At 40.7% G+C, this 14259-nt stretch overlaps 1 protein-coding gene across 1 annotated transcript in view; it reads right to left on the reverse strand.

The window, feature by feature from the left end:
• Positions 1-13403, reverse strand: part of RLF (RLF zinc finger) — an 82185-nt gene extending 68782 nt beyond the window's left edge. Inside the window, 1 exon segment of the mRNA XM_017873327.1 lies at positions 13146-13403. Coding sequence (XP_017728816.1) covers positions 13146-13382 — 237 coding nt within the window. The 5' untranslated portion in view covers positions 13383-13403.
• Between the last annotated feature and the right edge of the window lie 856 nt (positions 13404-14259).

Here is a 14259-nt window from a genome sequence, read left to right on the forward strand (position 1 = left end):
CCACTGCACTCCAGCCTGGGTGACAGAGCGAGACTCCGTCTCAAAAAAATAAATAAATAAATAAATAAATAAATAAATAAATAAATCTTATATAGCAAACATTTTTCAATAGAGTTACAAAATTTTGGAGTAGAATCAAACCTTAAAGGGAATCTCATTTAAGGAGCAATATGAGGCCCCCCCAAATAACAAGCTGACTTGCCCCAAGGTCATACATCCATTTGGTGGCACTCTATTTGAAAACATATAAAGGTCACTTTTTTTGTTTGTTTTTTTTTTTTGAGACAGAGTCTCACTCTTGTCACCTAGGCTAGAGTGCATTGGTACAATCTTGGCTCACTGCAACCTCTGCCACCCACGTTCAAGCGATTCTCCTGCCTCAGCCTCCAGAGTAGCTGGGATTACAGGTGCCTGCCACTGTGCCTGGCTAATTTTTGTAGTTTCAGTAGAGACGGGGTTTCACCATCTTGGCCAGGCTGGTCTTAAACTCCTCACCTCCTGATCCACCCACCTCAGCCTCCCAAATTGCTGGGATTACAGGCGTGAGCCATCATGCCCGGCCAGATAACAATATTTTTTATAGTTAGCTAATGGAAAGCACTGCAGTCTTCCCAGTTATTCAGCTATAACTTAGTCTTCCAGAGTTTAGAAGCATTGATTATAAGAGATCAATAAATGATCAATAAATGACTACACTGATAAACCTCTCACAAAGCCACCATCAATCACAAAAGTGTACCACACATTCCAATGGCTTCAGGTTAGGCTACAGCTCTAATTATAATTCTTTGGACACATTCTGCTTCATGAGAACTTTAAGGAGACCTAAAATCTCAAGATTACATGATCAGTCTGACACGGTGGCTCATGCCTGTAATCCCAGCACTTCGGAAGGCCAAGGTGGGCGGATCACTTGAGGCCACAAGTTTGAGATCAGCCTGGCCAACATAGCGAAACCCCATCTCTACTAAAAATACAAAAAATTAGCTGGGCATGGTGGCGCATGCCTGTAATCCCAGCTACTCAGGAGGTTGAGGCAGGAGAATCCCTTGAACTCAGGAGGTAGATGATGCGGTGAGCCGAGATCACACCATTGCACTCCAGCTTAAGCAATAACAGCAAAACTCTGCCTTAAAAAAAAAAAAAACAAAAAAACCCTGAATATTATTAAAATGCAAATTAGCGTAACAATCTGATAATTTTTTCCTATTAGATTGTCAAATATTAATAAGTTTAACAATACAAGCATTAGCAAGGATTTAGTAAAACGAGGACTCCCAAACACCACTGGCAGAAGTACATATTCAACTTTTTGTAGGCCTGGCGCGGTGGCTCAAGCCTGTATTCCCAGCACTTTGGGAGGCCGAGACGGGTGGATCACGAGGTCAGGAGATCGAGACCATCCTGGCTAACACGGAGAAACCCCGTCTCTACTAAAAAAATACAAAAAACTACCCGGGCGAGGTGGCGGGCGCCTGTAGTCCCAGCTACTCGGGAGGCTGAGACAGGAGAATGGCGTGAACCCGGGAGGCAGAGCTTGCAGTGAGCTGACATCCGGCCACTAAACTCCAGCCTGGGCGACAGAGCGAGACTCCGTCTCAAAAAAAAAAAAAAAAAAAAAAAAAACTTTTTATAGGCAAGTATCCATCAAAACTTAAACATTCTCTTAATCCAGTAATTTCTTTTTTTGAGTTAGTGTCTCACTCTGTTGCCCAGGATAGAGTACAGGCAAGTATCCATTAAAACTTAAACATCCTGTTTAATCCAGTCATTTCTGTTTTTGAGTTGGCATCTCACTCTGTCGCCCAGGATACAGTGCAGTGACGCAATCTCGGCTCACTGTAACCTCTGCCTCCTGGGTTCAACCAATTCTCTTGCCTCAGCCTCCAGAGTAGCTGGGATTACCGGCTAATTTTTGTATTTTTAGTAGAGACAGAGTTTCACCATGTTGGCCAGGCTGGTCTCGAACTCCTGAGCTCAGGTGATCCACCCGCCTCGGCCTCCCAAAGTGTTGGGATTACAGGTGTGAACCGCCGCACCCAGCCTAATCCAGTAATTTCAATTCCAGATTTATGTTATGGATAGAAATAACCAGCACTTAATTTTTATTTATTTATTTATTTATTTTTTGAGACAATGTCTCGCTCTGTTGCCCAGGATAGAGTACAGGCAAGTATCCATCAAAACTTAAACATCCTGTTTAATCCAGTCATTTTTGTTTTTGAGTCGGCATCTCGCTCTGTAGTCCAGGATAGAGTGCAGTGTTGCAATCTCGGCTCACTGCAACCTGCGCCTCCCAGGTTCACGCCATTCTCCTGCCTCCGCCTCCTGAGTAGCTGGGACTACAGGTGCCCGCCACCACGCCCGGCTGTTTTTTTTTATTTTTAGTAGAGACGGGGTTTCAATGTGTTAGCCAGGATGGTCTCGATCTCCTGACCTTGCAGCACTTAATATTTAACTAAGTTCATGGGACACTGTTTATAATAACAAAATAACACAAATGTTTAAATTATGGTGTATGCTCAAAATGTACTGACAAAGAAAAGGGTCAACATATCAAATTAAAAAATAAATTGCAAAAGGGTAAGTATTTGTGTTTTTGTTGTCATTTCCTCTGGGAGGCGACTGGAAAGACTGTGGGCAGAAGGAAAGAGGCTTTTACTTTTCCTTAAACCCTCTGTACTGTATTTTTTGCCTCAAGAAGTACTTTTATAGTTAAAAAAAATTTTTTTTTTAGTTAAGAGTGTTGAAAGTGTTGCTACCTGTAGAATTTAAAATCAATGCAGTTTCTGATGGAATACTATGCGTTTATTTCTTAATTACAGTAAGTCTACACATATTCTACATGAAAAGATGTCTACAATAATGAAATAAGCAGGTTTTAGTATATAAGCTTGAAACCATTTTCTAAAATAGTACATATATATGTACACATCATATAGAAAAATTCTATAGATATGCATTCCTAAATTGTTAACAATGGTCTACCTAGGAAAAGGTAGCACTGGAGTACATAAAAGTGTGTATGACAGGAGCTTTTACTTTTTATTCTCCCCTTTGATACTGTTCTAATTTTTAACAATTAGAATGTATGCATGAGTTGTTTGCACAATTAGAAACTGTAATATTTATATAAACGCATATTCTATACGTATTTTTCCAAAAATCTGATAAATACACCAAGCTATTAAGTGACTTTATATGGTACTTTCACTATCTAATTCATCTATTTGTAAATCTTGTTTTAAGTTTCTAGAATGAGCACCCACTAGTTTTGAGTCACAAAAACTAAAATATTTATGTTTGCTTTATAACTTTAGGATACCATGAATTGATGGGTGCTGACGAGTTGATGGGTGCAGCACACCAACATGGCACAAATATACATATGTAACAAACCTGCACGTTATGCACATGTACCCTAGAACTTAAAGTATAATAAAAAATAAATAAATAAATAACTTTAGTTATTTGTTAAAAAATTAGTTATAGTTAAAATGATATATTTTAAACATATATATGAAAAAAGCAAAGATGATGAAATGGAATCACAAAAATATGCCTATTTTATAAAATTATATATCATAAAAATGCAATTCCCAAGCAAGGATATACATTTTATCATATGTGATAATAATTCTTATAACAAATGTCCACATTAATAAGAAATTGTGCTGGCTAATATGACATATTCAGGTTATTTCCTTAGGAGTAAGAATACCGAGAAATCAGGCTGGGAGTGGTGGTTCACGTCTCTAATCCCAGTGCCTTGGGAGGCTGAGGTGGAAGGATCACTTAAGGCCTCAAGTTCAAGACCAGCCTGGGCAATAGAGTAAGACCTTGTCTCTACAAAAATTACTTTTAAAGTAGCTGGGCACTATGGCATGCACCTGCAGTCCTAGATATTTGAGAAGCCGGGGTGGGAGATCACTTGAGCCTAAGAGTTTGAGGTTACAGTGAGTTAAGATTGTACCACTGCATTCCAGCCTGAGCAAGGAAGTAAGATCCTGTCTCTAAATTGAAACAAACAAAAAAACAACTATCAAATCAAATGTCAGCACCATAAGCTGCTAGATCCAAATCATAATAATAATATTGACAAGAATAGCACTCAAAAAGACAGTAATCAGAGTTAGCACAAAAGTGGGGAGAAATAAACAAACACATTAGTAATCCCAGCCTAACTATGTTGCAGCAATATAGGTAAACCTGTAAGAATAAATCTTGACTCAAGATACGTCTGAAGTATAACTCATTCTCAACTTTCCCCAAATTATAACACACTATAAAATATTTTTCATATGAAACAATACACATAATTTAATCCCTGCAAAACCTTCGGAGGAGAAATTTTTTCATAAAAAGCTCAGTCAGAGTCAGCCGGTTTTACAAATAAATTTTAGCAAGTAGGCTAATGCACAAATACAGAATCCGCAAATAGCGAGAACCAACTGTATATTCAAAGAACTGAAGGAAACATGCCTAAAGAATTAAAGAAGGCCGGGCGAGTTGGCACACACCTGCAATCCCAGCAATTTGGGAGGCTGAGGAGGGAGGATCACGAGCTCAGCAGTTTGAAACCAGCTTGGGCAACATGGCGAAACCCTGTCTCTACAAAATACAAAAATTAGCAGGGTGTGGTGGTGCGCCTGTGGTCCCAGCTACTAGAGAGGCTAAGCCTGGGAGGTTGAGGCTAACAAGGCTACAGTGAGCTGTGATTGCACCACTGCACTCCAATGTGAGCAACACAGCAAGACCCTGTCTCAAAAAAAACAAAGAACAAAAAAAAAAGCTCAGAATCACGTTTTAGGCTAAAACTAAACAATTAAAAGTCAGTGGCAGGCAGAAAGACAAGGCAATCACCTCTTCACCTCTGCACTTTGCTTTATTATAGTAAAAAAAAACATGTGACTCTTGAGCTGATAAAGGCTTCAGAATATGGCAAAATGTTCTAGACCTGGTAAGTCTTGCAAATGCTGCACAATACCTAATGTCTCTCTTGGAAATTCACAATGTATTTTAACATTTAAAACGCTTATCCCATGGCCGGGCATGGTGGCTCACGCCTGTAATCCCAGCACTTTGGAAGGGTGAGGCGGGTGGATCACCTGAGGTCAGGAATTCAAGACCAGCCTGGCCAACATGATGAAACCCCATCTCTACTAAAAATACAAACAGCCAGGTGTGGTGGTGAGCATCTGTAATCCCAGCTACTTGGGAGGCTGAGGCAGGAGAATCGCTTGAACCCGGGAGGCGGAGTTTGCAGTGAGCTGAGATCACGCCACTGCACTCCAGCCTGGGCAACAAGAGCGAAACTTCAACTCAAAAAAAAAAAAAAAAAAAGTTTATCCCAACTTACATAAACACAGAACCCTTATTTCAAGAAGCACTTATTAATAAATATATCACATGGAGTGAAACACAGTTTAGGAAATTCTGATACAAGAAAAAAGAACATAGGCTCTAGAGTCTAAAGAACTCACCACCACTTACCAGCTGTGTGATCCTTCCAACTTCTCTGGACCTGTTTTCTATCTGTAAAATGAAAATCACACTACCTACCTGAGGGCTTGGCACACAAAAAGATCCTCAATAAATTACTTAGGCCCTCAAATTTTTCGTATACTGGATTGTATGTTGGCCTTGTGCCAGCAATGAAAGTTTTATTATATAAATTTCTATTTATGTTAGAACATATTACTATCATTATTTTTGAAATGGAGTTTTGCTCCTGTTGCCCAGGATGGAGTGTAATGGCACAATCTCTGCTCACTGCAACCTCTGCCTCCCAGGTTCAAGTGATTCTCCTGCCTCAGCCTCCTGAGTAGCTGGGGTTCCAGGTGCTTGCCAAAACATCCGGCTAATTTTTTCTATTTTTAGTAGAGACAGGGTTTCACCATGTTGGCCAGACTGGTCTCGAACTCTTGACCTCAGGTGATCCACCTGCCGTGGCCTCCCAAAGTGCTGGTATTACAGGCATGAGCCATCGTGCATGGCCAAAACATATTATTTATACAAAATGTAATGTATTTTATATGAAATATTTTATTATATAATAAAAATAAGGTTCTACTCTTAGTTGATCAAGATTCAAAGAACAATAAGGTGTGGTCCCTGCTGGGAAGCAGGATAAACTGGTTGACAAAAAAATGTCTCCTTCTCTCTTGGCCAGGCACAATGGCTCACGCCTGTAATCCCAGCACTTTGGGAGGCCGGGGTGGGCAGATCATTTGAGTCCAGAAGTTCGAGAACAGCCTGGCCAACATGGCAAAACCCCATCTCTATTGAAAACACAAAAATTAGCTGGGCATGGTGGCAAGCACCTGTAGTCCCAGGCACTCTAGAGATTGAGGCACGAGAATTGCTTGAACCCAGGAGGCGGAGGTTGCAGTGGGCTGAGATCTTACCACTGCACTCCAGCCTGGGCAACACAGAAAGACTCTATCACAAACAAACAAACAAACAAAAAAGTATCTTTCTATCTATTTATTTATTTATTGAGACAAGGTCTCACTCTGTCACCCAAGCTGGAGTAGAGTGGCGCGAATACGGCTTACTGCAGCCTCAACCTCCTGGGCGCAAGTGATCCTCCTGCCTCAGCCTCCTGAGTAGCTGGGATCACAGGTATGCATTACCACAACTGGCTAATTTTAAATTTTTTTGTAGAGACAAGGTCTCACCATGTTGCCCAGGGTGGTCTTGAACTCTGGGGCTCAGGGGATCCTCTCGCCTTGGTCTCCCAAAGTGCTGGCGGGGATTACAGGCGTGAGCCACCACAGCTGGCCAAATGTCCCTATTTCTTGATAAAGACAGTTAAGACTTGCTTATTACTCTCAAAAATAAGAGTGGGAGATACAGGAAAGGGAGGAGATAAAGATCAACAAGCATTTAGTGAGTACCTACTAAGTTTTAGAGACGAGGCACTAGGTAAATAAAAGCTAACACCTTCATGGCACTTACATCCCAGTTGGGGAGACTGACATACAAGATCAGTAATGATCTGAAGGAAAATAAAGTAATACTTAAAGAGGTGAAAGGCAATGGGGAAGTGCTATTTTAGATAAGATAGTCAAGGAAGGTCACTGGTAAAGGTGACAAGCGTCTAGACCTGAATGAAAATAAAACACGTTTTAGTCTTTGCAGCCTTGCAGTAAGTTGTACTTTCTATTCAGTTTTTGTCAACACTATTCAAAAGAGTATGATCCACGGAAGAAACAGAAACCACTAGAGGTCACAGTATACAGTAAGAGACAAGATGGTACCACAGCAAATGACAGCACCCGAAGTTTTCACTGCTCCACAGGTGATATTTATACTATGTTTTTGTCATGTGCATTACAAAGCTAGCTTTTGCTATGGAGAACTACTTGTCATGTAGTTTCTATTTAAATATCACTAAAAAGAAGGCAGTACAAGAAGAGAAGCTAGTGCATTAAAAACTTATTGAAATATGAGAGAGGTAAGGCTCAAGAGCCTTCATGGCCATCAACCTCAAGGTAAGCAGACTGATTATTCCCATCTTGGCATCTCCAAACTATTGTCCTGTTAGGTGGTTAACTCTTCCTCAATACTAGGCCTCTCATTTTCTCTCTCCATCAATGCTATTCCTCACTGCACACATGTAAATGTGTACATTATTATATGAATGTAGGCTGAGGTTGATAAGTAATGTCTCCAAGAAATGACCAAAAGCTCCTATCCTGTTCCTTTATAGTAACTTCTTTTTTTTTTTTAAATTATACTTTAAGTTCTAGGGTACATGTGCACAACATGCAGGTTTGTTATGTACGTACACATGTGCCATGTTGGTGTGCTACACCCATTAACTCATCATTTACATTAGGTATATCTCCTAATGCTATCCCTTCCCCCACTCCCCACCCCACGATAGGCACCAGTGTGTGATGTTCCCCACCCTGCATCCAAATGTTCTCATTGTTCAATTCCCACCTATGAGTGAGAACATGTGGTGTTTGCTTTTCTGTCCTTGTGACAGTTTGCTCAGAATGATGGTTTCAGCTTCATCCATGCCCCTACAAAGACATGAACTCATCCTTTTTTATGGCTGCATAGTATTCCATGGTGTATATGTGCCACATTTTCTTAATCCAGTCTATCACTGATGGACATCTGGGTTGGTTCCAAGTCTTTGCTATTGTGAATAGTTCCACAATAAACATATGTGTGCATGTGTCTTTATAGCAGTATGATTTATTATCCTGTGGGTATATACCCAACAATGGGATGGTTGGGTCAAATGGTATTTCTAGTTCTAGATCCTTGAGGAATTGCCACATAATGTCTTCCACAATGGTTGAACTAGCTTACAGTCCCACCAACAGCGTAAAAGTGTTCCTATTTCTCCACATCCTTTCCCTTTATAGTAATTTCTTATGGTAAATTTGTTTTTTACATAATAGATTTTACATTAGGTGTTCCCCCTAAAGTACTGTTTTTTAAGTGTATATCTCATGTGTGTATCATGAAGTCCCTACAATACAATCCATTTAACAAATCAGTTTTGTGTGACAGGCATTGTACTAATTGCTAGGTACTAAGTATACAAAAAATAAATAAATAAATAAACAAGATCCCTGCTCTTGTTGATTTATAAGTCAATACAAAAGACAAACATGGAAACAAATATTTAGGTACCACGTTTATGTACTGGAAGCTAACAGAATACATTGGAGAAAGAACCACCTAATACTGCCTGCTGAAATCAGAAAAAGCTTCTGAAAGACCCTAATATTTGAGCCAGGTCTTAAAGGATAAATAGGTAGATAGGGAAAGGAAGACCCTGGGTTATTCAGGCAAAGTGAGAAATGGACACAGTGGTGAAGGTGGGATCAAACCAACTTTTTAAATGAGGCTGGAAAAATGGGAGTTGGTGGTTCGGATTCTAAAAGGCTTTGTATACCAAGCTAATAAGTTTGAACTTTATCTTGCCTTTGGGGGGAAAAAATTGAGGCATTTTAGGGAATAAAGTGACTAACAAGATTATATTTATAATTTAGAAAGAATACAAAGATGAACTGCAGATAATGTCAGTCAGAAAACAACAGATTAATGAAGAGGTGGCTGCAATAGGAGAAAACCTGAAAGAAGACAGTGACAGCAATAAAATTAAGAATTAAAACTATAGGTATATACAAAGTGTCAAGGAAAAAAAAAAATCCCAAACAAATAAGAGGAAATCTATCTGGTGAATCAGGAAAAGCTTCACAGGAGGGATGACATTTATACTGGGCCCTAAAGAAGAAAAATCTCCCATGCAGAAAATGAGAGAACCTCACAATGAAAGGGAAAGGCATGGCCTGAGATCTTGTTAATGTAGTTAATACGTTTATTGGATCTTGAAAAGTCAAATGAAAATTAAAATCATCTTTCTCAAAATAATGTGCTTGGAAAGTTACAGACAAAATTTTAATCACAGGAATAACTGCAATCACACGTTGGTCCATGGACTGACTCCCAAGTAAAGAACTCCTGAATAGGAGTAAACAGTTGGATTCAGGTGATGAGACAGGGGAGGGTTGAAAAGCATGCTGAGACCAAGGTTGTGAAAACTTCTTGCTACAAAGCTAAGAAATCTGGACAACACAGACAATTCTGGAGGTATTTTTTAAAATAGAGATTTTCTTATTAAGTCCTTACAACAATGAATCTGCATACAAAACATAAGTACTATTATCCATTTGCAAAAGAATTAAGGTTTAAAGAAAATAACATGACCAAGGTTACACAACTATTTCAATAGTGAAACCAGTACACAGGTTATCTGACTCACAGACCTTGTACTCCATCACTAATCTAGGAAAAATGGAAATTTCAATGTAGTACTTACTTATTTTAGCCATTAAAAATCTACAAAGTCACTGTTAGTCTTGAACCTAAAAGTGTCTCATATAAACATGGTTTAGTCATAAAATTACTTTGCCTAGTATTCTCAAAGTGTAATCATATAATCACCCAACAATTCCAATTTTGATAATGAAGTTTACTTAAAAAAAAGTCTTCAAAATTTCTGTTACAAATAGAGACACCAATTGTAAAACTTAAGGAATCTTGGTCCCCAAAATACAGCAAAAACTTGAGAAGACATCATCAATTTTTCAGGAAAACAAAGAAAGACTGTTTTCTAAAGTTAATCTTATCCACACTGTCTGGCAGTGGTTTCACAAAAGGAACTGAAGGAAAGAGAAAAAACAAACCACATCCCATAGTCACTTAATACAATTTTTCACTGAATACAGTTTGACCTAAGTATCATTTTCTTAGTAACTATTACTTTCAGTGTTTCATTTTATCATCTTCACAAACATATGAAAATTGAAAATATGCCCAGAATGAGACAAGCTTCTCTATTCACTCATATGTTAGTTTATTTCTTGATTTGGTGCAATTCCAAAGACAGAGCCATTTCTTTTAAGTGCTGCAAGAGTTGGAGAGAATATGGTCCCAGGATGTTGCAAAAGGGATCTGCTTGGTACAATCTAAGTCTCTAGGACATTTCTAACTAAATAACTGATGAAAATACATTTGTAGTATTAACCATCCCATAAGCAGGGGTCAGGCCTTCATGATAATGTAAAAATGCCTACTACCTATCTTTATATATTATGTGCTCCTCTCCTAGAGTCCAAGAAAACTGTCTTAACTAGGTTCCCATCTTCAGAACTGTCACACAATCAGTGCTCCTTAAGTGAATGAATATATGTTATTCTTCTTTTCAAATGCGAAACCAAGAGTTATTCAACAAAATTTATTGATGGTGAAAATTTTCCTGCTTCTTCATACAATTTTTACTTTTTCTGTATCGGGTCATCAAGGACATAGTTGATTTTATCTGGACTACAGGGAAAAATTGTGTCAAAAATATGACAAATTTTGTGAAGACTTGTACACAAACTTTCTATTCTGATTGTGTAAAGCATTATAAGGAGATAAAGGTCAGAAAATAAGATAGTTTTGCAGACACGGTTACCTAAGATTATTAGCTAAGAAGTGGTAAAGTCACAGTCAGGATCCAACGTGGTAAAGTCACAGTCAAGATCCAACTAACTTCCAATCCCATGTACTTTCTATTACAATATAGTGCTACAGGAATACTTGTTCTTATTTCATTTATTAGTCTAAGAAACAATTTTTGGAAAATTTTAGGTAAAAAAAAAACTTCATAGAAAAGACAAATTAATTACACATGCTTTCTTTTAAAAATTATTCTGGGTCATCACATCTCTGGTGTCACCAAGATTCAAGACATTAAAATATTACGTTAAATAAAACTGCAGTTGCAAGCACTAGACATAAAGCAGAATACATATATATGTGATTCTTTGACAAGCTTCAATGTGACTGGTTACATTCATTCTTGTCATCTTTCCAGGGAGACAACTCAAGCTTAGAAGCCTTACCCAAAACCCACAGTTGTTTTCTGCACCACCACTCTCCTTCCATTAGTTTCCCCTTCTCCCATAGCATTCTGGGTCCTGACCAATCTCTACCTTTGGCACTGGGATGCTTCCCCACCCGAGACCTTCACGTGACTCATTTTCATCCTTGCAGCTCACAGGGTCTACTATCTAAAGTGGCCTCTCCCAGTTACTTCTTTCTAAGCACATATTACAATTTATAATTAATCTTTTTACTTATTTTTACTAGTTAATTGTCTTTCCCATCAGGATATCCCATGAGGGCTCTCTCCTCACCATTGTCTCTACAACACCTCCTTTTCAATCATTACCAAAACCGCACTGGAAATACTGTCATTTCTATCACCTCCCACCAACTTGTAAGTTCATCAAGGCTAAGTGCTGTCTTACTCATGTTTCCCCAGCACTTGGTAAAGTCCCCGGCACTACCCTATAAAGTCAGTAAAAATTTGTAAAATAAATTAGCTTACTAAACAAGGATGATTACTACTAAGGAAGCTGAGAACAACACATTAACATTTAATAGTACAGGGCAATGTTGCAGGTTGTACACACAAAAACTGGAGTGGTACAATCCATGGAAAAGATGAGTAAGGACAAAATCCCATTCAAAGAGATGAGGTGCTTCTGTCTCAGCAGAGAGAGGGAGAAAAGCAACCAAGCAAGCTAACTTTTATTCTACTCCGGACCAACAGAGCAAACTGCCCCCCAAAATTATTATTTTAGAACGCCGCAATTTATTCAGCATACTGGACTACTTATTAAGACTCCAAGTACCAACATACTACGATTATTTTGCATTTTCTAAGGTACAACAGATAAGGAGCAGAGGGGTGCCTCTGAAACCTGATAGAACAAACATTGGAAGTAGAAATAATAATGGCCGATATTTATATTTGTAAAAGACTTGAAAACATACAGAAAAATCTCGCAGTGGTCATGGAGACTAAACACACCCATAAATATGTAATCATAGGTTAGGACCCACCATGGCACAGAAATGATCATACGACTGCCGAAAGAGGCCACACTCTACATCCCTCTTCCCATCCTCTTCTACCCAAAGAGTCAGCCTTATTCTCGGTAGCACAATCCTCTCAAAGAAATACAGAAAAGACAAAAGAACAGCTTAAACGTCAAAAAAAAAAAGAAAGAAAGAAAAGAAAAAAACAGCCAACCAACCGGCTCCGCAATCCCTAATCAGAAAGCCCTAGACGCCTTTTGAAGCCAACTGTCATACCTTTTAGGAGCCCAAAAGATGTTAACTCCAAAAATAAATCTCTGGCCCCAACACATCTCTCTGGATTATTCAGAAAAACCCGGGTTTAACAGTTCGGAGATCTGCACTCCACTCAAAAAAGGATCTCCCGGCAGGGACAAGCAATCAATCCCTCAGGGGGCAGTGGCGCTCCAACCACCCGGTCAGGACATAGGCAACGGCGACAGGGCACAGCCCTTCCAGGGACCCACCAGGGCCCTCCGGGATCTCAGTAAGGCTCAGAGCAAAACGCCCCAGGGGTGGCCAAAGTCGGGCAGTGGCGCAGGGGGGCCAGCGGTCGAGCTTCCAAGCTGGGCCTTCCCGGCCCGGGGGCGCGGCGAGTCACTGAGGTGGCGCCTTTCAGTTCGGACCCGGCTGCTTGCAGAGGATCCAGGGCCTCTTTCCCTGACTTCCCCGCCCCGCCGCCCTCAGCCAGCCAGTCAGCCCCTCACCTGGCAGAAGCTCCGGCAGTAGTTCAAAGATGAGACCTCCGACACCTCTTGCTCCCTCAGCTCTGTCTCCAGCTGCCACAGACACGGCCGCAGTCCCAAGGCTCCCGGCGCTGGAGATACGGGGCGATGACCCCGAACCATGGACTCAGTCTCGGCTCCATCTCCGGCTCCAGCTACCGCCGGAGCCTCAGCCCCAGCCCCGGCGACAGCGGCGGCGTCTCCCTTTCCGTCCGCCATCTTCCCACGGCCCACCAGCGCGTAGGCAACCAAGCCACGTGACTCAGCCCTGGCCCTGCCCCCGTCCGCCCGCGCATGGTGACGCACTCGTTAGCGACGCGGGCGCCCGCCTGATTCCGTCATTCGGACTCCGGGGGCTCCTCCTCTCAGTGGCCTACGCATCACCAGTCCTGACAACAACCCAGCAACAACTGGCCAGAGGCTATGCCCACCTAGACCACTTTGAGGTCATGGGATCACGGAGCCAGAAATGCCTGTAGAGCAATCTGGATATGAGGGGGAAGACATTTGAACTGCGATCTGAAGGGACAAGAGGAAGGTAGCCCTGAAAGGAACATAGCGAAAAGCATCCCTGGTAGAAGGAAAATAAGCGAAGATTGTGAGGCCGAAATGAAGAGTAACATCAAGGGAACTTGGTTTATGATAAAGACGGCATTTCAAGTCAGTGGGCGAAAGGACGGACTCTTCAATAAATGGCTATGAGACATTTTTTCCAAAAAGGAAATAAATAGATTTCTACCTCAAACCGTATCCAAAATAAGGCCGAGATGGATTAAAGACCTGAAAACATTTTCAGAAAACAAAATAGCTTTATAATGTCAAAAAGGGGGGAATTTTTTTTTTTTTAGACGGAGTCTCACTCTTGTTGCCCAAGCTTGAGTGCAACGGCGCTCTCTTGGCTCACCGCAACCTCCGCCTCTTTGGTTCAAGCATTCTCCTGCCTCAGCTTCCTGAGTAGCTGGGATTACAGGCATGCGCCACCATGCCCGGCTAATTTTGTATTTTTAGTAGAGACGGGGGTTTCTCCATTTTGTTCAGGCTGGTCTCGAACTCTTGACCTCAGGTGATCCGCCCGCCTCGGCCTCCCAAAGTTTTG

Source organism: Rhinopithecus bieti, unplaced genomic scaffold (assembly GCF_001698545.2).
Source record: "Rhinopithecus bieti isolate Rb0 unplaced genomic scaffold, ASM169854v2 scaffold_6907, whole genome shotgun sequence".
NCBI lineage: Eukaryota > Metazoa > Chordata > Mammalia > Primates > Cercopithecidae > Rhinopithecus > Rhinopithecus bieti.